Genomic DNA, 25,459 nt, shown 5'->3' with positions numbered 1-25,459 from the left:
GCGTGTATTAAACAACTGAACGGAGAAAATGTAAGCGGAGAGGAAGTACAACAGCGCACTCATGTGGCGAGATAAGAGGTACTACAGTCACTTCCAACACACACATGCAACTCGCAGGAACAAGCCTAATGTTGAGTAAGTTTTCTGACGTTATTATACTTTAAATTTTCTCATTTATTTTTTCTTGGTTAATTTTCACTCCCTTTTTTTTTTTCAATTTACCCAAGTTGAAAACAACTGCCTAAAGTAGTCTAGGATTGTTTGCCGGTCTTTGCTCGTCTCCCAGCCTGGTTTCAGATGGGTTTGGGGACTGGGTACTTTTCAAGTGGTCCCTTGATCACTGTGAATCGGTTTTTGCTTCTTCTGTCTTGCCATGCCTGGTTAGGACACACGATTTTAGCCCCATTATGCGAAGTTTGTAAAGTCAAAGTGGCACAAGGACATTGCTTTTCTCCACTATAAACAATAGTAAGATATAAAGAAAACCAACCCATTTCGTTTTTTAATAATACTGGACTTGTACATATAAAGATCAGCAAAGGTTCAAACAAGAATGTGTAAAATAGCTTGAATGCAACATTAAAATGGCACATGAAATGTATAAAAGAGCTTAAGAAGATTGGATGTGCAAAGCTACAGATCACATGGATTAAGGTGCAAATCACAGAGACCTTAAACATACAATAACAGTCTCAGGCAAAAAGAATTTCATTTATGAAACACACAAACAAGATCAGAATGGGCTTCAGAGGCCCTGTTTAGCATGCTAAATAATTGACAATGTTGATATGAACAAGGAACATTTGGAAAAAAAAATGAAACAAAAAAAACTGATAAAAACAAGCTCTAGCAAAACGTGTAGCTGCCAACAAGTATGCAGCCTGTGGGACAAGATTGAACACGGTATGGAAGTGTTTTATGTGTCCCAAAAAAGCTTTTGTTTTTCTAAAATTTACATGTTTATTTTAAGAAACTGGTGTTGAGTCACAGATATAACAGATAAAAAAAAAAAAAAAAAAAAAAACGGAACGGCAAAATGTTGTAGAGAGCATTGATTATTGTAGTGCTTCGTAATGGGGGACTGCGGGCACAGGAGTCAGGTACGAGATTTCTTCTCTTTCCTGTCAGACGACACTTCGGCTTTACGCTTGTGAGCCTGTGACAAGATAGACAGATAGATAAATAGATAGGCAGACAGACATATAGATAGATAGACAATCAGACAGATATAACATTCTAAATCTTACTGACATTGCTGACATTATGACTTTAGATTAAGACATGGGCAGCCAGATAGATAGACAGGCAGACAGACAGATGGAGATAGACAGATCATTTGCATGTTGTTCTTGTCTTGTAGACAGATTTAACACATTGTAAATCTTGCTGACATTATAGGCATTTAGCATGTGATGGAACGATACTGGAGCAAAGAGAACACGGGCAGAAAAAAAATGCTCCTCGCTCCAGGCAAAATCTTGCAACTCACACCATGCACATGCTCTGATAGATCGACAGATGCATAGATAGATAGACAGGTTTGAAATCGTCAGTGGGATATACTAGTAAACTTTACTGTGGACAGTAAATCTGAGGGGAATTTTGATCATTTGCATGTTGTTCTTGTTCAGTTGTTCAAGCATAATTCGGAACTAGAGGGAAAGTCTTTGGGGACATGAAGCACGGAGCACAACAGATGGAGCGAAAAGAAAGAAGACAGGACGTATTACTGATTGTCCTTTGGGTGTTCTTCTCTTTTTCTCAGCTCGCTCTTTCTCCTCTATCTCCATGTTCTCTTTCTCAATGAGAGAAATGAGCGTGTTACAGCGACGCTGCAGCTCCTAGCAAACCAGACAAAACACACGGAAGGAAACTCTTTCATCATCTCAGCACAAGAGTTATACATCACATCTCATGTACTTTTTAAATTCCTTTCAGGCATCACACACGCATCTGCACCCACACGCTTTCATAAACATGCACACCAATATGACCTGAAAAACAATCCCTGGATGCAATATGATTAAAAAGAGAGTTGGTTTGCATTTGTGTGTGAGACACGCATTCATAGGCTTTATTGTTTTTACATGGACACTAGGCATCTTAACCCAACTGTAAAAGAAAACATCTTCCATTTTAACAAAATGTATTAACTGTTTTTCCAATTGAAGACCACTCCAAATGGAGGCTTCGTGAGATTCAGTTCACTGCTTTCCCCAAAGTACATCTCAGTAAACCCACATACACGTACAACTAGGGCTGTGCGATATGACGATATATATCGGATGGACGAAATAAAAGGTATATCGTTTCATATTATGCTCTATCGTTTATTTCGTGGTGTCGCAAAATACGTTGTTTACGTTAAAACTTTTTCATCATTTGGATGACTGCAATCTTACACGCCACCATGGGGATCGCAGGCAGAAACGTGAATAACAGCATGGCGAGTGAGACAGATCCGGCTGGCTCCGAGCAGGAGAAGGACCTGCCAGGACAAATCGAGGAGCTCGTTCTTAAACGAGGGGTAACAGTTACCTCTGTAGCATGGACATGGTTTGACTATTTTATTTAGATAATTAACAGGCTGCGATGTCAAGTTAGCAATGCTAGAATAAGTTGTGTGCGGGTGAGGTGCCGGCGTGATCAGGGGAATTTTGAGGAACTTGTTACTTTGTAATTTATGGTCATACGGATAGAAGCAAGACACTTAAACTTAAGATTAAGATATTTCTTAGTATTTTCAGATATTTCTAAATTAAATTATGTCAAGCACTAAAATATTTTATTGGGAAGAAATAGAGGGGGGAGATTCGATTTTGAAAAAAATTGAAAAACAAATCTAATATTGTTGTGGACAATAGGGAGATCTTGAAAGTCAAAAAGGTTGAGATCCACTGATTTAGATCATTCATTAAGCTTTTTTTCCATGTGGTGATGCTCCTAAAAGATGGTTTAATCAGTTTTTGCAATTTACATCTAATGTTTTTTTTTAAACCGTCTATGAAATTCTTCACTAGTCTGCTACAAAAAACATCTTTGTTCTTTTGGAGGTTTTTCTCATCAAATATTGATATATATTAATCAATAGTGAATTGTGATTGATTGATTGATTGATAGACAGCCCTACCAATGATTTTTTCCATGGATTTTCCAGTGATGTGTGATTATTGGCTGAGTATTTAAAGTCCCCGTGAACCGGAAGTTGCAAACGACTTTTCTCCAGTGTTATGACGTATTTCCAAGTGAAACGGAATATTGAACAGAGGGCAGGGTTTTACTTAGCGCTCCTCCTCTCCATCTCTCGCTCATAGCAGACTAACGGTTTGAGGGGAGTGATTAAGCGTTTTCAAACCAAGCCGTCAAACCTATGTCATCAGAAAAAGACGCCATTCCAGACCGGAAGAAACTTTTCAGATTTTGATTAAAGATTACCATGGTAAAATTATTATTATTTTTTTTATATTTACTTGCACAGATTAATTGTTCACCACAAGACTAGTAATATGCGCTAACAAAGTAAATAGGGTCAGTTTTGATTTCATGGGGACTTTAAAATTTAGCAATTTCTTGTTAAGAACTTTTAACCAAAAAAATTCCCTGATATTTCCAAGACTTTAGGAGCCCTGGCTTCTAACAAAAAAAACATTCTCACCATTGCAGTCCTGGACTTGATGAACCAGTCGAATCTGAACTGTGGAGCGTTCCGTACACACTGTCGAAGTTCTTCATAAACATATTCTTTATCAAAGCCCATCTTGTGCAACATGCAAATCAGAAACCTGTCTTCCTCCTGCAGACATGCACACAAAGAAAAGTTTCCATATTTTAAGTTCTTAGTAAACACACTACACACATACACTAACTCTCTCTCACATGCACGCACCTCTGTGTAGTTCTTTCCTTTGTTTGTGCCGTACTGGATGCGGAGCTGGTGGAACGGAGCCTTATACCGTGCTATCTACAAGTACACAAAACACACCATCAAACAAGAAATATTTACTAATTATTATTGCATCAAAAATTACATTTCCTCTGAAAGTTTCTTGCTTTCCATGATAAGGCTGTGACTGATTTTGCCTTATATTGAGGTTGCAAATCATCAAAAGCATGAAAAACTAAAGCTACCACACAATCATAATTCAGCAGCCACTAAAGAAAAAACCTGCTTGTCAACAGCGTAATTGAATTCCATTGTGAGTTTTTGAAAGGTTGACCTTGGCATCCAGGGCTTTTTTGATGCTGATGCGTCTCTGGATGCGAGCTTCTCCTCGCTCTATCTGAGCCATGATCTTCTCAATATCCTGCAGCTCATTGCAACGTTCCCAAAACACCGCTATAATAAGGACAAAAGTGTGAGATGTGTGTCTGTGTAGTTGATACTGGAGTGAAATATATTTGTGTAGTTCAGACAAGTGTGAGGTTAGCTGATTGTGTATTTGATGCATGTGTATGTGTGTGTATGTAGTTGTGCATAGTGTACAATAGGGATGAGTCACAATGGTTGACTAGGTCACCAAAAGTAGACTAGTCGATTAGTGAAGTAGCTTAGTTTATCATTGTTTTTCCTTAAATATTTTTTAGATTATTTTATTAAATATGATTTTTTTCATAAATGCTGGTGTTGTTCTAATGCCGTCTGCCCTTCTTTCTTTTATGGACCAAAAAACTAATTTTTAAGAAATGTCCCACTCGCGCTCATCCATATAATGGTAGTGAATAGTGACCAGAATCAAGCTTTTTAAAAAAGAAGTTTTTGTTCATCTTGATTTCTAACTACTTGTGTGCTTTTTCTCGGCGAGACAGAGTGAACTGCGGCGTTAATAGAGTCACACAAACACACGTCGTGTAGCTGTGCACAGACCAACGGCCAAGGCAGGATTTTCATTAAATAATACCTAAAATTTCACGTTGTATACCCTCAGAACACTTGTAAAAATTATATCGGTTTTAAATACCGATAATCACGGTATTTAAAAAATGAAATATCGTTATCGTGTTAATTAGGGGCGTCGCAATATTGGTGATAACAATAATATTTAAAAATGAATAGTGCACATATGATAATATGAGACGTAAATAATCCAGCACCAGTATCTGTTTGACATCCCAACATACAGTAGGTAACAGTATTGCACCTTAACGCTGGTTTCCATGCGTCAAAACACAAGCAGACACAGCGTGCAGCTGCTGCTACTGCCGCGTAAATGTCGTCGCATATGACAGACAAGGCATTCAAGACTCTGAATGTTAGCTCACCAGTCTGGGAGTTTTTTTGATTTTGGCCTCATTGCAACAGTACATGGTTTATCTGTGTTCTTCAAGTCATCTTGGGTATTTTAAAAAGGATTTATGATGCATAGCCTTCATCACGGTATAGAGTAACACAAAATAAAGGATAGCATTTTTCCCCTAAGATTTCTATAGATATTGCGATATGATGGTTGCTCTTCTTCCTGATGCTGGTTGCTCTTCACTGCCATTATATGGACGAGTGCGAGCGGGACATTTTTTTTAATTCTCCTTCTGTGTTCCATAAAAGAAAGAAGGGCACAAGACATTAGAACAACACCAGGGTGGGTAATTTATGACTTAATTTTCATTTTAGGGCGAACTATGCCTTTAATATAGATTTTATTTTTATAACAAACAAAAAAAAATATTATATGATGTATTTCTTTCTTTCTTTTTTTTTAATACTTCAACCCAAAACCAGCCTAATTATACAGGGCTTCCTGAAGACCATTTAGTTCAAGTAACCCATCGACTAGTGAATTCTGAAAAATTTTCTAATATATGCTTGCACATTCTAAGTATGAAATTTTCTATATATAATAGGTTTGTGTGTAGTTGCATTGTTGTGTATTGTACCCGAGTACTCCATGACTTCTTCAGGGGTCTTGCCCTCCACCTCTCTTGCGATGTTGTCAATGTCATCACGACCATATTTCTCATTAGCTTTAATAAACTGATTGAAATCACGCTTGTTCCAGTTTGTGAAACCCTGGGGAAAACAAACAAACATATTCTGCTGTAGCATTGCTCTGTACTTAGCACATTTGTGAGAGTGTGAGTGAATGTATGAGTAAGTGATAGAGAAGAGAGGGTGAGTGTTTGTGTTTACTTGTGTAAGTAGTTTCTCTTTTTCCTCCGTCTCCTCAGGTGAGAGGGGTTCTGCCTCGTCTATCTTTGCTTGTTCCTCCTTCTGGACCTGTGCTGAATTTGGGATATCTGGATTACGTGGAACCTACAGTAAACACAAATACACAATCGCACACCTCTGTATAACAGATGCAACTTTTTCGGAAGCAACTGATTTTACACAAATATTGAAAACAAACATGATGTTCATGAAGTGCTCACCTTGTATCCAATGGTTTTCCTGTAGTAAAGAATCTCCATCTCCAGCAGCTCAAAGAGACGTGGTGGAAAGAATTGAAAGTCCTGGATGTTGGGCTGCTTTGGAGGCCGAGGAGCCTGGATCACATCCACACACATACACACACCCTTTTCATGATCTCTCCACAGACACTTATGTGTATACTGTCATTAAAACATTTGTGTGATCCTTGATGTGCACTGTATAATGATAAAACATTGTTATGCTCCTGGCAGATGCATCTTTATCTAGCGGACACTTCACTTTAATAAAAACACTCATTTGATTTTCAATTTAATTGAATGATATTCATTAAAATTGAGGTTTATCAGCTCCCTGCTATTTTGCTTGACAGGGTTATCACTTTATAAACTATCAACTTTCATCACACTAGGAATCATTATTCTTTAAACGACAAGGCACTATTAAAGCTAGTTTACGCTGCCCTTGCAAATGCCAAAAAAACATTCACCAACAGTTGTTGGGACAGTGTGAACCAGAATAAATTTTATTTTAGTACTATTTATATACTATTCTATTTGATATACTATTATTATTATAATGTTTATTGTTATTATTTCAAATTGAATATATGTGACTATTGATTAAATCAGCTATAGAAATTAAGAAGCTGCATAAAAGGTGCATTCCCTTCTTCTTTAGCAGCCACTTTTATCCTTATTGATGTTTTTTTTATGACTTACAGTGCACTATTCTAACAACTGTCCCTCAGGAGCAATCTAGTGTTAAGTGTCTCTCTCAAGGGCACGGCAGTGACAGGACAGAGGAAAGAAGAACGTCTAGTTCATGAGGTCATTTCCTGAGTCAGCGTCTGAACCTGCAACCTTTGTTTTTCAACTCTTTATCTATTACGTCCTTCCAATACATGATGATACGGCACCCTTCAGCTGAGTTCCTACATTTACTTTAACTCACTGAATCCAGTGCAACTGTCAGTGAAGAAAACAGAGATCTGAGAGCATTATTTATTGTGTAGTAGTGTTGTGTAGACTGTACCTACATGCAGTCATGAGTAGCACTGACAAAAAAAATCATTTCAGAGTGTCTAAACCATGTGTATGTGTTACCTTCGGGGCTCTTGGTTCGCTGACTCGCAGTGCTTCTCTGAAGTAAGCATCTACAGCATAATTGGCCTTCCTTTCTCTCTTAGGAGGCTCGATCCATTCGATCAAACTAAGCTGCACAACACAGAGAGAATTGTTTAAAACTTAAACACACACAAACACACTTTCAGCTACACACCTTCACATAAACTCTCACAGTTTGTGACATACACAGGAGCAAAGCTTACAAACCTGCCAGATTCTCACTGATAGACTCTCGCTTTACTGTAATGCACTTCAGTGCTGCATCATAAATGAGTATGAATTGATTTCCACCTGGTTAACTTCCACACTGACACTAACTTTCTGTTTCTCTCTGTAATCTTCTCCCTCAAACTTGTAAAGGCTGGTCTCGGTGGCACTCGTGTCCATGGTGAAGTTCCTCAGCGAACTCTCGCCGAGATTCTGCATGCGCTCGTTCATCTCAGCCGTCTGAGAGGACACACAAAGTTAAACAGGGCTAAATGGTATCAGCCAAAGTGTAAGATTGAAAAAATTCTCATAATATGAAGGAAATTTGATGTGTTTTATTTGTCTGAGTTTGAAAACAAATGCTTTTGGAACTTGGACCTAAAGTTATTATGGAGTCTTCCAGTAAATTTAAGCAACTTTATAGTATTCAGTCTAGTCCAAGGTGTCCATGTCCACTCACCTTCTTGGCACCTCTTTCCAGAATGGTGTCGATGTCTTCATCTGTTAGTTCGCTGTCTTTAGAGGCGAACACATGTGTTGCTCCATGTCGGATCATTTGTAGCATTTCATCCTTCCCCAGTTTATTCTGCTGGTCGATCAGCCGTCCTGTAAGAGCACACATAGAAGAAAATAATAAGTCATAAGACTGACACAAGCGCTACTAAACCTTTATATTTCTCACAATCAAATATACAGTAAAAATAGTAATATTGTGAAATACTTTTTACAATTTAAAATAACTTTTTTTTAACTTAAAATTCATTTGATGACAAAGCTGAATTTTCAGCAGCCATTACTCCTTCAGTGTCACATGATCCTTCATAAATCATTCTAATATGCTGATTTGGTGCTCAAGAAACATTTCTCATTATTATCATGTTTAAAACAGCTGTTCTGCTTAAACTGTCATATTTTTCAGGATTCTTTGGTGAATAGAAAGTAAAAAAAAAAGGCACTTATTTGAAATAGAAATGTTTAATAACATTTTAAATGTCTTTACTGTCACTTTTGATCAAGTAAACGCATCTTTGCTGAATAAAAGTATTAATTTCTTACTGACCCCAACCTTTTTAACGGTGGTGTAAATAAATAGATTTTCTGTCTAACGAATCCTCTGAAAATATAAATAATAAACTGTATGAATTGTTAAGTGTCCATGTTCCAAAAAAAATTACAGTAATTCTCTCTGTCACTGAATGGCTGTTCTGGCAGAGTGGAAATTAATTTAGCAGTCATTTAAACAAAAACAAACTTTGTTATATACAAATGTGTTATTATAAGTGATTTGCATTACTTAAAGGGATAGTTCACCCAAAAATGAAAATTCTGTCATCATCAACTCACCCTCAAGTTGTTCAAAACCTGTATGAATTTCTTTCTTCTGTTGAACACAAAAGAAGATATGACATTTGAAGAATGTCGGAAACCAAAAAGTTGATGTTATTTTTTTCCATACTATGGAAGTCAATGGGGCCCATCAACCGTTTGGTTTCCGACATTCATCAAAATATCTTCTTTTGTGTTCAACAGAAGAAAGAAATTCATACAGGTTTGGAACAACTTGAGGGTGAGTAAATGATGACAGAATTAAACATTTTTGGTGAACTATCCCTTTAAAATAAACAAAACTCTAAAGATGGGTTTGCAAATTGTAGATATTATTGTTCTCCCACAGGAGCAGTTTTTGAGCTAGTATTGGATACATGTGTTTGGTGTGTGATACTGAAACCTCATGCTGTTTGCTAGTGGCCAATATGTCACAATGATTTTTGACAGAGACAATAGAAACTGTTTTACCCCCTTAGTGTATACATACCCTGCTGAATGACTATGGAGTCCAGGCGTAGTTTCATCTCCGCTCTCTCCACAATTCTCTCCTCCACAGTGTTGTCTGTGATCAACCTGAACACTTTAACTGGTTTCTTCTGTCCAATACGGTGAGCACGGTCCTAAATAATATAGTACACGACACAACAAAAACCATTAAAACTTAAAAACAAGCAGTCATAAAGAAAACTGGCATCTCCCTGAGGCTCACAATCATAAAGTTTAGTGAGCTCAGTTTTGTAGTTTTGTGTGTGTGTTTCTCACCATGGCCTGCAGGTCCACTTGTGGGTTCCAGTCTGAGTCGTAGAGAATCACCACGTCAGCTGTAGCCAAATTAATCCCCAGCCCACCTGCCCGTGTGCTCAGCATGAAGATAAATTTACTGCTGTTCGGGGCGTTAAAAGCATCTATGGCTTGCTAATGCACAACAACAAGAGAGAAGGACAGAACAGGAAAAGCACAGCAAGGGCAGCAATTTAGAGAGTGACCGAAATAATTTATTTAAGCCACGTATATAATTTTAATTATTAAGGTCTATTTCACATTAGTAGTCGATCAGGGTGGTCAGTGGCCGGTATACATACATAATGCAATTTACATATACAAATGACACATCGACAAAATAAATTAAACTGATTCGTATTCTGCCCAATATTTACTTAAAAGTTCACTTTAAAACAGACAGACTGGTTGTTCGATTTTAAACTGATACAAGGAGACACTTCCACCTTTCTAATGTCTAATATCTGCAGGAATATTCTTAGCTTATGAGTGTGTCTTACATTCCCATGTAACCGCAGAGTTTCACCCCAGAACTAATCAGTTCGGTTTCCATGACTACCAGGTTGGTTAATCAGTGTCTTTATATAAACTCTGCTGAGATTCCACATGAAGTATCTGTACTTGCCTCATAATTTTATAAAGCCTGTTGATTTCCTTTCTTCCTCTTGGTGAATCATTCCTTTCTACCTCTTGGTATTTAGGGATGGGAATCATAATTCCACAACTCTGGTTACTCCTACAAATTCTACTTTGTAAATGGTTTCACAAATAATTATTTTATAATTATATTGAGGTTTTTTAGAAATATTTTGGAAGAAGAAGATTTTTTTTTAAATATCAGTTTTGGATTTATAGTTTATTTCAGCATGAAGATATAGGCAAAAACAAACTCTAGACCCTATATTGTTTTTTATGGAACCTACAATATTAATAAACAGACTATACAATAATAATTATTATTAAACTAATGATTATTTAAATATCTATTATTTAATTAAATTGTAAATGTTAAACAAAACATAAATAAATATACTACAGTAATAATATTATTTTACTTTAAAATAAAATAAAAACATTTAATAACTATAATAAGTGTTATAATTAAAGCTTACTTTGAAGACCTATTTTGGATCCAAAACGGCAATTTTGCCTAAAGTTGACAAGTTTGCATCCATACAATTAAAAAAAAAAAAAATTTACTACAGAGAACCAGTCAGTAAAGACTCAAAAGAGTCATGATTTGTACATGAATCAGTTGAACTACACAGGTTATGCTGTATGATTTTGATTCAGTAAAAAAAGAACTGGCTCATAAGAGTCATTTGTTTGAGAATCGACAACACTGGTCGCACTTTATGTTTTTGATTAACTAAAAAGAACCTGTTGTGTGACGTGCATGTGTGTAACTATGTATCTATTTTAGTGCATGTGTGTGGTAATGTGTGAGAGTGTACCTCTCTGGCCTCATGAGGTGTATTTCCATCCAATCTGCAGTACTCGAACTCCCTCCACATGCAATAATCTTCTAGAATATCCAACACGCGTGTCATCTGGCTGAATATTAACACTCTGGATCCTGCAAACACATATGTCCAAGAAAACATGCACAAAAACATGAAAAAAAATCATAAATTCCAAATAAAAGCATAAAAATCTGCCTGATCAAAATTGAAAGCTAATAAACACACACACACTCCTCACCTTGCTCTTGCACTTTAGGCAGAAGTTTATCCAGCGCAACCATCTTGCCACTGTTGATGACAAGGTGTGTGTCCGTAGTGTATGGGGGACCAGGCTCCGCTCCGTCAAACAGGTACGGATGGTTGCAGCATTTCCGCAACTGCATAAGAATATTCAAAAGCCGCATCTTATCCATCTTTCCGGCTGAGTTCAGGATGTCAATATCCTTCATCAGGATACGTGTGTACCTGGTTAAATAAAGAAAACAAACACTTGTGTGTCAGTGAGTCAGTCTGTAATTTGTATTATTCCAACATCACAACTGCTCATCATTTTTCAAGGTTTTCATATCTAGAGCTTGTTTAGTAGTTTATATTGCCAAGTTGTAATAGCAATGGAGCAGTATGGTCGTCTAGTCGCCCAACAGCTGACGAAATTGGTTAGTGAGGTTGACTAGTGAGTCTATCAAGATATTTTTCTTATTTCTTTAAATATCTTTTTTATCAATTTTACATTAACATTAACTTTTTCTAAAGAAAGACTGCTGAAGTTCTTCAGACAACCCACTGATGAGTGTTAGGAATCAATAAAAATCTGGGTGATGAGCAACAGTGTTTATTTATATTTACATTTCACCAGTACCCAGTACAAATGACACTATAAATAATCACCCAAAGTGTTTATCAAACCATATGGCAAGTTTTACAGCGCCCACGTGAAAATGAAAAGAGACGTTAAGATATTTGGGGAGAGAAATAAGAGATTCCTAGTCTAGTTCTGTAATTCATGTATTACGGATTGGGTGACAAGAATGTAAGACTGCAGCAGCTTCTGTTGTCTTTATCACATGGTGAAAACAGTGTAAAACAACAAAGCCTCAACATAGCACGTGGTACAACTAAAAGGGTTTTTTACCACACATGTTCTGGTGATATTAATGTCTCAATATTTTACTATTGGAAAAAAATTAACTTAGTCCATCAAAGTGATAAATACCTTGTAGCGCAACCTCTTAATACTTACATAGTTTCATCAGATGTGGTTAGAATCTATTCCTACTGACCTCTGAATTTTGCTTCAGTGATATGATCACAATGCATCTTGGGTAAATTTACACTTGACTTTTAATGTAGTCAGGTGCTATATTACTGTGACGCATTGCTGCCACATACATATTATTTTTTCCACTCAATTATGTCGTAATAACGAGATCTTTTGTCGTTAAAACGACATATTTTCTCGTAATAACGAGATCTTATGTCGTTTTAACGACATCTTTTCTCGTAATAACGAGATCTTATGTTGTTAAAACAACATCTTTTTCTCGTAATAACGAGATCTTATGTCGTTAAAACTAAATCTTTTTCTCGTAATAACGAGATCTTATGTCGTAATAACGACATCTTTTTCTCGTAATAACGAGATCTTATGTCATTAAAACAACATCTTTTTCTCGTAATAACGAGATCTTATGTCATTAAAATGACATATTTTCTTGGCCTTATAAGGACATGTGTAGTCATGTACAAAATATGCTTTTATCCACATAAAATTGATAGCCAATCATGTCTTTATCATACATCTACGTTCAAAAAGCTGAAGAAATAGCAGCCCCCAATGGACATTCATGTTAAAAGATCAAATTCTGTACACACCTTATTAATAGCACATGAGCCCAGAATACAAACATTGCGTTTAATTGCACATTAGGCTAAGCGTTTTCCTCCCATAGAAAACCCTAATAATAAAGAAAAAGCTTAATGTGGCTTAATAGGCTACTTTATAGGCTACTGCGCACTGCATGACATGGAGGCGCCGGTGCCATCACTCGCATTTTCCTATAAACAGTGGAAAATACTCCATCATGGTCATACAGAAAAGAATAATACATCAGTCGCAACTACTTTTATTTGTGTAAACTCACAACAACAAGAAAACGTTGTGCTTTTGTAAAATAAAATAAAACGAACAGGGCGCGCTTTCATGATCTCTGTGAATTGGAGCGCGTCTCAAAAATGAACTGAAAAACAGTGTATATAGACAAGCCTAGAAATATAACTATCTATATAAAGTTTATTAAAAAAATGTCCACCAACGAAAAAAATCCAATCGAAAGCAAATACGGTACCATCTGATTATGTAATCCTGTCCGTATGAAAGGCGCATCTAGGCTACATTACAGCGGAGATGTATGGAGATTTGTTTGCAGGCAGCCTACACTGAATTAGAAAAGACTAGTTCATTAATAAACAATTAAATTGCTTCATTATTTTTTTCAGACACATTTATTATATCATTTGCCTACTTTTGCCGGTGCTTTGCGGCAAGTTTTATGCATGCGCTTGAGCGTGGAATATAGGCTATAGCCTACATGCACCCAGGATTGAATATAAACGTGCGATTAGTCCTAATTTCTTAAATGAATGACTACTAAAATCCTTTAGTCTATGGCAACTAATCAATAGCCTACATTTAATATTTGACATTATTTAATTAGTAATTAGTATCCAGCTCTTTACATTAAATTAGTTGAGTTAGCATAATTAGTTAATGAACTAATAAAATAATAAAATAAAGTTTAAATTAAGATACTACCGGTAACCATATATTTCTATATAGCATTGCTTATTCCACCACACAAAGGACTGTTTATAAGGTGACAATCCGTTTATACATGTGAAGATTGTATGGCTGTATCTTGAAGATTTTTGTATTGTATTGTATCTTCTGTTATAAAGACGAAGATTGACATTTCGTTAATTAAACAAAATAAGAACACAATGTTGTAAAAAATAAACAACTTAGGCTATGTTCTGTTAGATGTTATATATAATATATTATGTATAAAAAACTTATAGGCCTATATAAAATATATTTTTAAAAAAGGGCCTCATTGATTAATTTTGCCTGATTGGGGGCTACTATTTGCTTAAGCTTTTTGAACGTTGAAGTGTGATAAAGGCGCGATAGGCTGTCAATTTTATGTGGATAAAGGCATATTTTGTACATGACTACACATTTCCTTAAAAGGGCAAAAAAATATGTCATTTTAACGACATAGCATTTTGTTATTACGAGAAAAAGATGACGTTTTAACGACATAAGATCTCGTTATTACGAGAAAAGATGTCGTTAAAACGACATAAGATCTCGTTATTACGAGAAAAAGATGTCGTTTTAACGACATAAGATCTCGTTATTACGAAAAAAGATGTTGTTAAAACGACATAAGATCTCGTTATTACGACATAATTGTGGGGGAAAAATAATATGTATGTGGCAGCAATGCGTCACCGTACTATATGACTGTGATCCAATGATAAATTTGACTCATCCCTTCAATACCTGTTTTTATTTTTCAAGGAAGTTGTGTGGGAGCTTACCATTCTCTCTGCATTTTACTGAGCCCAAGGTAAATCTTCACCTCTTTCTTGGGAGGAAGACTCTTCTCTACTTCTGCTTTAATGCGACGCAGCAGGAATGGACGCAGAACCTGAAAACAACCATTCAATGGCTTGAGTGTCTCATCAACAATAAGAACTTCAATGCTGGAAATACAAAAAATATACTCAAAAGAGAGAGAGTTAGACTCACTGCATGAAGTCTTTCAACCAGCTTCTGGTCACCCAGACAGTTATTTGTGTCGAACCATGAATCAAAATCCTAAAATTATAGAAACACGCAGACATGTTGTCATGGTAGTAACATTCAAGTGATTTCTGCTATTTTTTATACTAAGCTAATGATGTTTTTATCCTATATCCCTAAACCTAACCTAACCTAACCATTGGTGGTGGTTGAGGAGATTCCCCCTTCCATGTAAAGTGCTTTGAGTACCCAGAAAAGCACTATATAAATGTAACGAATTTATTATTAATTAACCTATCCCTAAACATTTCTGCTTGTTTAGGTTTCATGTTTATCCTGTTGGCTGCTTCCCTAAATGTAGGTGACTTCAGGTTTTGTTATCCCTTTGGGAAATGCCTGCCATGTAACAGTACAACACAGTAACTATATGTTGTCAAAATTGAGTTATGATCGAAATTGTACCTCTTAGGCCTTGTCCACACAGAGACGCGTTTAGCTGTATACAGTACGTAAAATTTTTGTATCGTATCGGCGTTTCGTCCAGACAGATCCAGCGTTTTGGGAGCCTGAAACTATTTTTTTAAACTGGGTCCCAGAGTGGATAAATCTGAAAACTTCACCCTTGCGTTTTCGTATGTACAGCCAAAGCCAGCCAATCCGTATATTTTGTGAAACAATGATGTCATCACCGCACGTGTCGACTCTACTCAGACACCGCTACGTCACGTAACAGCAACAACAACTGCGGACTACATGCTTCTGTTCGTGCTGCAGAAGCTACTGAGCCTCTTTTATTTCTATATTTATTATTTGCTTGAATGTATTTTATTTTATTTCTTTATTTTACTTCTTTATTTATTTATATTTTCTTTCTTACACTATGATGCTTGTCTGTTGTCTGATTAAGACATTTCATATTTTGTACCAGGCCATTTATAGTTGTTTATATATTGTTCAATAAAGTTCTTGGTAAAAAAAATAAAATAGAAGTAGAAGACGCTACTGAGCCTATTATTGTATACAGCGCAAAGTTTATGCGCATGCTCCAAGTCTTCTTCTCCGTTTTTAGTGTATCTCTGTGTCAGAATTACAGTGCCACATGGCATGTATACTACATCGTTTTGAGTCGGTTTATGTGGTTTCATGTGTACACAGATATTTCTTGAGACGACGCTGTGTTTACGGAATTTATTTTTTAAACGAGGGAAAAAAAAGATTGGATAGGGAAAGCTCTGGCTTCGTGTGGATGTGGCCTTAGGCTATTCAAAAGTTTGGAGTGGTCTTTAGTGTCACATGATCATTCAGGAATCGCTCTAATATGCTGATTTGATGCTCAAGAAACATTTATTATTATCATAGTAAAACAGTGGGGGTGCTTCATATTTTTGTGGAAACTGCGATTACGATATATTGATTTCAGGATTATTTGATGAATAGAAAGTTCAAAAGAACAGCATTTATTTTAAATAGAATTTTTTTGTAACTTTATAAATGTCTTTACTGTTACTTTTGATCAATTTAATGCATCCTTGCTTAATAAAAGTATTAAAGGGATCATGACATGAGAAATCAAATTTGCGCTGATCTTTTGACAGGTCTTTGTACCATTAAAACATCCTGCAAGTTTCATAGCTTAAAACGTCCTCCTCATTATAAACAAAGCATTTATTTAATCAAGCTCCAAAAAAGACTTGTTTTGTTATTGTGGGATCTGTGACATCACACGGGCAAATAAATTTGCATATGACTGCCTCCAGAGCAAGACATTGATGAATAGTTATAAATCATCACACTATAGGCCCCACCCACTGGCGTTCAATGACTGACATTTGCCTACAATAGATATGAGTGTCACGTTGTGTCAAAAGCAAATAGAACCCATTATAATCATTGATATTGACATAAACTGGATTCAGTATACAGTTGCCCGTTCAGTTTCTGACATACTCCACGTGCTTGAGTTTGTTGACAACAGGACAAATCAAAGAGTGAAAGAATGTTTGCTTTGACACGTCCAGTTTAAATATCTCGTTTGCATCTCTGTACAGGCTTCAGAAGGATTCCAATGGCGTCCTGGGTATATGTTTGTTCGGAGCATTTTGTTTTACAATAATCGAGGCACGGTCTAATGGAGAGTTCGCAAAGAAACTTTTGTTGAAAGATGAAGTATTGGATCTGACAGCAGCTGCATTACAAACCAAAAGTAAATGATTTCATTTTGCTTGGTCTGTAAATGACAGTTTTATATGGAGAATGTTTTCAAACTCCCGTGCAATAGCAACTTTTCAAAGGAATGATGTTTACTGATTGATGGAATGATGTTCCCAATTATAACACTGGCCGTTTACTGACAAGCCTTAAAGGAGCTGCCCCTTAAAAATGTATCATTTCAGAATGAGGGTTAAAAACAACTGTTTTTCTGCATATATATATATATTTTTTCATTTGTGCGAATTGTCCATTAATATTACAGACGTCCTGTGGTAAAATTACATTACTCCATCTACCCTTGTAAAGTTAATCCTGTCTGAATAGGGCTTAAGGTGTAGACTTCTCTAAACAAACAACACATCTGCACACACGCTTCCAACACAACTCTGACAGACACCGCAAGTGTGGGAGGAGATAAAACAGGATGTGATATTCAAAAAAGTATGACTCACACTGGCAGAGTTGAACACATCAGGCAGCAGAAAGTTCAAAAGAGACCAGAGCTCATGTAGATTATTCTGCAGTGGGGTACCAGTCAACAACAGACGATTGGTCGTCTTAAATTCGCGCACAATCTCTGACAACTGAGAGCGTGAGTTAAAAGAGAAGGAGACAGCAAGAAAGAGAAAAAGAGGAAAGATTCTCTGAAGTCTTTTCCTCTGTATCAGATCGTTAAATCAACTCAGAAGTTTTATGAGACACATTTCTCTGCTTTTTAGTTACTCTTGCATTAATTGGGTCTCATCAGTTGTTCATCTGTGTTCAAATACCTTTGATTTTTCGTTTTTGATGCGATGGGCCTCGTCGATAACCAGATAGCGCCAGTTAAACTTCTTAAAGACAGATTTCTCCCGAATCACCATCTCGTACGATGTCACGCACACGTCCCATTCACCAGGCATCATCACATCACGTATGAATGCTGCCTAAAACACACACACACATACTAATTAAAGGGTTAGTTCACCCATAAATGACATTTCTGTCATTAATTACTCAAAGTGGTAATAATGTTGCAGTCTATAGGGAGGTCAGACAGCTCTCTTAATTTGTGTTCCGAAGATGAACGAAGGTCTTACGGGTTTGGAACAACATGAGGGTGAGTAATTATTGACAGAAATTTCATTTTTGGGTGAACTATCCCTTTAAGACTGATTCATTATTACACAAGAACTTTGAAGGACCTGCAGTAGGATGAAACTGGGTAGAAAGGTGAATAGAGGGAAGCAAAGTAAGAGAAAAACTAAAGGACACACACACGTCCCATTCACCAGGCATCAAGTCACGTATGAAGTCTGCCTAAAACACACACACATACTAATTAAGACTGATTCATTATTACACAAGCATTTTGAAGGCCCTGCTGGTAAGATTAAAGTGGGTAGAAAGGGAACAACAGAAGGACGTGAGCAGCCTTACTCTTTCATCTTTGTTCCCAATGAGACAGACGGCCTTCAGGGTGGGCACCCAGCGCTTGAATTCATTCATCCAGTTATGTAGGGTAGATTTGGGCACTAGGACCATGTGGGGGCCGGGAATGTTCCTGTAGTGCTTCAGGTAGCCTAGCAACGCGATTGTCTGCAGGGTCTTACCTAGACCCTGAACCAATCAGAACACACAAATCCAATGAGTCACAGTCCATGACATCAACAAGACAGACCCAGAAAAATCACTTTCACTGAAGCCTGAAAAGCTGATAAGATGCCGGAGTCGTGTCTTCATTGTCAGTGTGGTTCCACAATGATGTATATTCAGACTATTTCTGGAAATGTAGGCATTCAAATACTAAATCATATAGTTGCTTTTAAGTAGACCTGCCACTATGAACATGCCTCTACTGTTGCTGTGTTGACCTTTATTGTAAAATATTAGAGAGTGATACATTGGGGTTTTTACCATCTCATCAGCCAGGATGCCATTAATGCCGTTCTCATACAGAGAAATCATCCAGTTCAGGCCTCTGATCTGATAGTCTCTCAAAGTTCCATTCTTAACGTCTGTCAATGAATGAAAAAATTAATAATCAATGGTCATTAAATTTGATCACAGGTTAATGAGCTACAGTATAATAAATCATCTCAATAAACTGGAAGTACTGGAAGAGAAATGTTACACATATTACATTACTGGTGTCTGTTTTTCTTGACAGCATGTTATCACAGTTTGTGTTCATTTGTTGTCACCTAGTGTGTAATTAAAGATGCCATGTGTAATTTCAAAATTGCAAAACTAATTGTTTCAAAACATACAAAAGTGCAAAGAAGCTATAAAGTTATAGCAAACAGGCCAAAAACAAAGACAGAAAAATAATGAGGATGCATGGCCTTGGTGGGCTTTTTTTGAGCTTGAAAACAATCATTATTTTTGCAACTCCATTAGGGCTGTTAGTAGTGCAGAAATTTTGCACTTCAACTTTAAAGCAGTGGTTCTCAACCTTTTTGCCTTCAAAACCCCCCATTGTTTACAACAATATTTGAAAACTCACATTTTTTACTCACAATTTCTTCCTGATAAAATATTTTAGAGCTTGGCATAACTAGAAAAATGTATATTCATAATAAAAATGAGCATACAGTTATAAGATTTTATTAATTCACATGACGTTTTCTAAGACAGTGTTTCCCAACCCTGCTCCTGGAGGCACACCAACAGTACACATTTTGGATGTCTCCCTTATCTGACCCATATATTTTTGGTCTTGGAGTCTAGTAACGAGCTGATGAGTTGATTCAGGTGTGATTGATTAGGAAGAGTTGGAAAATGTGTAGTGTTGGTGTGCCTCCAGGAAGAGGGTTGGGAAACACTGTTCGAAGAAACTTTCCTAGTGAATCTAGTTGTTGTAGATAATATATCTTATTTAAATTCATGACCTCAACAACTGGATTCACTAGGACAGTTTCTTAGAACAGTGTTTCCCAACACTGTTCTTAGAACAGTGTTTCCCAACACTGTTCTTAGAACAGTGTTTTCCTACCTTCATTTGTTTTAATTTTGTTTTATTTTAATGCGTGTCCCCTAGTGGACCCCGGGCCCCCAGGTTGAGAACCACTGCTTTAGAGGAATTTACTCACCCTCAAGTGTTTCCAAATCTGTATGCTGTTATATTTTCTGTGGAATACAAACTAATGATTTTTTTTAAAACAATCTTTATAGTGTAACACAAAGACATGAGCTGTCAAGATCCCCAAAAAAACACAAAAAAAAAACACAATGACAGTACCATAACCGTAGTCCATGTGACTTTTCTGAAGTCATATGATAGCTATGCGTGAGGAACAGGCAGAAATTAAGTCATTATTCACAGTTTTGTTGGAACGCTATCAAATCGTGCACCAATGTTCTATATCAGGGTTCACCAATCTTGGTCCTGGAGGGCCGCTGTCCTGCAGAGTTTGGCTCCAACCAGCTCCAACACACCTGTTTGAAAGTTTCTAGTATGCCTAGTGAGACCTTGATTAGCTGGTTCAGATGTGTTTAATTGGGGTTGGAGCTAAACTCTGCAGGACAGCGGCCCTCCAGGACTGAGATTGGTGAACCCTGTTCTATATGAATATTCTTCAAAATCCTCCTCTTGTTTTCCACAGAAAAAAATAACAGCATGGGTTTGGAATGACATGAGGGTATATAAACTTTTGTTTTAAATAACCAATTTATTAATGTACTAATATTAATTATTATTTTTAATTATTAGACTCGCTAATAAACAGAAACAGACTTGACTGTTCATAAAAACATTGATTCATACATGAGGGTGACTCCTCAAAACGAACAAGAACATTAGCTGCCTTCCTGCTCTCAGATAAGAGTTCCTCATCCTCCTCCTGCTCTGTTCGACGATGACGGTTACTGAAACACACAACCACGGGCCAGAAATAAATCAAACCAAATCACCATGACGACACGTGTCTGACCAGCAGCTTTTGGTCGCTAACCTCATGCATCTGAATGTGTGAGCATGCATGTTTTTTGTATGTGTGTGTGTGCTGGTGTGTGTGTGTGTGTGTGTGTCTGGCTTACTCTCCGACTGATAGCAGGTTCTGTTTCTCATCCTGTTTAATTCGGGGTCTCCCCATCTTCACCTTCAGAGGTGAGGTGGGGGATTTCTGACTGGCAGGCTGAATGAAATGAGCAAACAGTTCAGTCTGCTTCAGCAGGAACTCAAATCTGTTTGCACGGTCCGTTTTCTGTATTTAAGTGAGAAACATAGATTAGATTTGTGAGTAAATTAAGATCTGCAAATTCCTACTTCAAACTAAGGCTGCACAATATATCGAAATTATCGAAATATCGCAAATGTATATATCGCGATATGCATATCGCAACGGCTTGCAATAACTAGGGTCATGAACAAAAGACAAAGAGAAAATCACTCACTGCTCTTGGCTAAATAACTTTTGTAGCTTTAATAAGAATCAGTATTTAATTCATACAGTGAAAACTAAGCAGTGTTTTATTTTTACATAGCTTTATTTAACAACAGAAACTAAATAATCCTAATGTAGGCCTACCTGAAACCCTAAACCCTGTGATTTACACTGATGTAAAAATAACTTATGCTACAGTAAAACACTGCTGTTCACTTTCAGAAGTTGTAGTTTTCTTGCCACAAAAAGAGTGTGAAACACGTATTATGTAGGTTATATAATTTTAAATATATTTTAAAGATAATTTAAGTTTATTTTACACACTTTAAGCATTATCGTATCGCATATCGCATATCGAATATCGCATTATTTAATAAATTATCGCATATCGCATTTTTCTTCAATATCATGCAGCCCTAATTCAAACTCAGTGAAATCTATTTTAACTTCACAAAGTTTGGAATAATAAAAAATAAAAACTACCTGGGAAAAACAACACTTTTTTTTCTACATTTAATGTACCTAACATTTTAAAATTGGCTGGTTGATTTTACATAATTTTTATTACATCACTTAAGAAACATGAATTTCTAAGCTGTGTCCGAAACCTGAAAAATGCTTCTCAAGCAGTATTTGAAGGTACAAAGGGGTCAAGCATTTTTTAATTCAGTTTTTATAAAAAATAAATTAAAAAAACTAGTCTAAATCCTTAATCTGGTTGGTATTACCTCCACCTTAGTCTTAAGGGTTGGTACTGCAAACCTCATTCTCACCTGTAGTTACCACTAACTCAATTCAGCTAAAAACCTGCTGGCTGGCAGTACACTATATATATTTTTTGTGCATTAAAAGTGTAATGAACACTCAACTCTTTTTTCCTCATATTCAGGGTCAGCCAGGCTCTCCTTCACAGCTGCTTTAGGAGGAGGGTCCAGGAGAAATGGTGGGTCCTCCTAGAAACATACATCAAAGACACACATCTCATATAAAAGCATCCAGAAAAATATATTTGTGACCCTGGATCCCAAAACCAGTCACAAGTCGCACGGGTATATTTGTGGCAATAGCCAAAAATACATTGTATGGGTCAAAATTATCGATTTTTCTTTTATGCCAAAAATCATTAGGATATTAAGTAAAGATCCATGAAGATATTTTGTACATTTCCTACCGTTAAGATATTAAACATTTATTTTTGTGAGTGAATGCAGCAAAATCACGAACATAAATGGACAACTTTAAAGGCGATTTCTTTTGCACCCTCAGATTCCAGATTTTCAAACTGTTGTATCTCGGACAAATATTGTCCTATCCTAACAAACCATACATCAATGGAACGTTTATTTATTCAGCTTTCAGACTATGTATAAATCTCAATTTAAAACATTGACCCATGTGACTGTTTTTGTGGTCCAGGGTCACATATGAAATTGCTTGTCCTTGTTCTGGATACAGTCTAGATTTCAGGCGCTATGCATATTACAGTAGCAAAAAAAATAACTATATGGATAGTCACAAAGTGAGATTTGGCGGGAAAATTAACAACTCAAGTTGTTAAGCACTTCAAACTAACTCACAAGCATAATGTTTAAAAGTGACTTGCCCTGCCAACTGCTGTTTAATGCATTTGACACATTTGACTTTTCACGGTATATCCTAATCTGTAAAAGTTAGTAATTCATGCAAATATTTCCACTTTGTGCAAAAGCTCATCTTTGTCTCTGTTACAAAAAGTGTCAGTCCGTCTTTTTTTATTCAATTAACGCACTATGACTTCACTATGCTTCATCTAAAATGCGGCCGAATAAGGCACAGCTTTATTATTATTATTATTATGTGGCCTATACATTCTTCAATTTTATTTTAAAACGAATAATAGTAGTTATTGGTAGAAGATTTTTTTTTTAATGAATGTGTCACAAATCCTATTAGACACTTTTATGTAAACACAGCAACTTGAACAATAATGAAAAGTGTGACAAAAGCCATGTAACGTTTAAATCTCTTATTAAACGACTCTTATTGAAAACTAAAACTAACTAACTGCTTATAGCAACAAAATATCAATACACAAGCTTATCTGACCTCAAATAAAACCAACATGACGTTCGAGTCATTTTAGCTGACGGTATCAGTGAGTATGTAAGTGTTTATTTACGCGGGCAGCGACTGCAGGTAGTTGTTGATGGGAAGCAGACAGATTTGCATGCTTTCCGTCTGCGGCTGCACGAAGAGTGGCGCAACTCTGCTCCGCCCGCAGACGGAACGCATGCAAATCTGTCAAAAGCCCCATAAAAAGACATGCTCTTGAGCACAGAGTAATAAACATCTAAAGCTCTGCAGATGTGAACTGAACTCCGCCTTCCCGCCATGTTCCGTTCCCCCCAAGCGCAGATGAACTGTAAACTTCTGCATCCTGGTTTTCATGTCCGTCTGCAAACATATATTATGTACTTCTCTGTTTCTCTTTACCTCTTCCGCCTCCGCGTGCGCCTCCCGAGAAGTAGACGGTAGCTCTTCGTCCGACATGTTGGTCAATATGCGAAGCTTCTCATGAGTTATTGGTGACCAGACTGTAAGTTATAAAGCATAATTTTGGAATATGCGTCATGACAGGACCGTACAGTCACGGCGCGCGCAAACGCCCCTTTCAGAGCTTCATACTAAATATCGCGAGATTAGAGTGATCCCATGCCACTTTCAGAGCTGTACATTAGATCTCGCGATATTATCAAAGGCTCAAAAATGGGTAACTGTCAAACACTAACCAGATGCACGAAATTCTTGAATATTGTAAATCTCACAATGCTCCGAGACGCAAAGCAGGTAGAAAGATCAAACGTGTCATTTGTTTTTTAACATTTGTGTCTCAGTTTAAACTAAATGCCTGATGATATTATAAGGTGACCAGATTTCTGAAATGGAAACGAGACGTTTTTTAGTTCAGTGGTCAAAATCTAATTGAAATCTTACTTGTTATTATCTATGATTTAAAAAAAAAAAAAAAAAAAAAACACGGAAACAGTACATTTTTGTATTGTTGTAGGTTCCATATACTGTTATTAAAATTAATAATTATTATGATGTCTGCAGGTCAACCCCTAACTGGTTTTAATACAATTGCCAAAAAATTACACTAAGAAAAATAGAATTGCAGAAATAATACAAAATAAAAATGACAACATATGCTAAATGAAACTGTATTTAACAATTCATTTATTTTAGCTTTTTCCATCTGTATTTAGTATTTTTATTTCCACAAGCTGTGAATATGTTGTATACAGTAATAATAACAACTTTGTTTCATTTTTTCAAATGTTATTTAATTTTTTTTCTCTTCTCTGGCTTTTTTGCAGTGTATTTTCAGGCTATTTTGAATGTGCTGTAAAATAGGGACATTTCCAGGGACAGCTCCAGCTGGAGACAGGACACCAAAAATGGTCACCCTGTAATATTGTGACATGATATCGTGTAACATGTTATTGTATTATAGAGTAACGGTGCACTCTCAGAAAAAAAAAAAAGTGGGGCAGAAGTACAGTTTTGTACTTACCCCTAAGGGGTGCAAATTAATACTTTAAATAAACCTATTAGTCCCTAAAGTATACACATAAGTTCCTAAATGGTACATATTAATACCTTTTGATATGGAACTGCCCCAGTGACAGCTTCTGTACCTTTTTCTGAGAGTGTGTTGTTATGGTCACTCTGAGACTTATTAGGTTGAGGTATCTCCATACATTGTCTGTACAGATCATTTATTTATTTTACTGTGTAAGGGTAAAGATGGCAGTAATAATACATTTTCTTAT

General features: G+C 36.5%; 1 protein-coding gene across 2 annotated transcripts; it reads right to left on the bottom strand.

Annotated features, from left to right (window-relative positions):
- Positions 1–476: 476 nt before the first annotated feature.
- smarca1 (SNF2 related chromatin remodeling ATPase 1) lies at positions 477–24,321 on the bottom strand. Of its 2 annotated transcripts, XM_079872971.1 has the most exons (25): positions 24,120–24,321; positions 22,517–22,600; positions 21,301–21,467; positions 21,029–21,129; positions 19,180–19,280; positions 18,703–18,882; positions 18,054–18,209; positions 17,736–17,867; positions 15,079–15,147; positions 14,868–14,977; positions 11,506–11,732; positions 11,259–11,380; positions 9,787–9,939; positions 9,512–9,644; positions 8,156–8,301; positions 7,807–7,935; positions 7,468–7,578; positions 6,364–6,477; positions 6,125–6,247; positions 5,872–6,004; positions 4,218–4,336; positions 3,887–3,961; positions 3,656–3,793; positions 1,731–1,841; positions 477–1,156 (listed from the first exon to the last, which is right to left on the bottom strand). In XM_079872971.1, exons 1-25 carry the CDS (start codon positions 24,174–24,176, stop codon positions 1,097–1,099), a joined length of 3,051 nt encoding a protein of 1,016 aa, XP_079729097.1. In that variant the 5' UTR covers positions 24,177–24,321; the 3' UTR covers positions 477–1,096. The 2 variants fall into 2 exon arrangements, with proteins under 2 accessions (XP_079729097.1, XP_079729098.1); XM_079872972.1 differs by lacking the exons at positions 21,029–21,129; positions 21,301–21,467; positions 22,517–22,600; positions 24,120–24,321 and adding an exon at positions 20,504–20,555.
- Positions 24,322–25,459: the final 1,138 nt, after the last annotated feature.

The sequence above is a fragment of the Squalius cephalus genome (assembly GCF_949319135.1).
Source record: "Squalius cephalus genome assembly, chromosome: 5".
Classification (NCBI taxonomy): domain Eukaryota; kingdom Metazoa; phylum Chordata; class Actinopteri; order Cypriniformes; family Leuciscidae; genus Squalius; species Squalius cephalus.
This window is presented reverse-complemented; position numbering and strand designations above follow the sequence as displayed.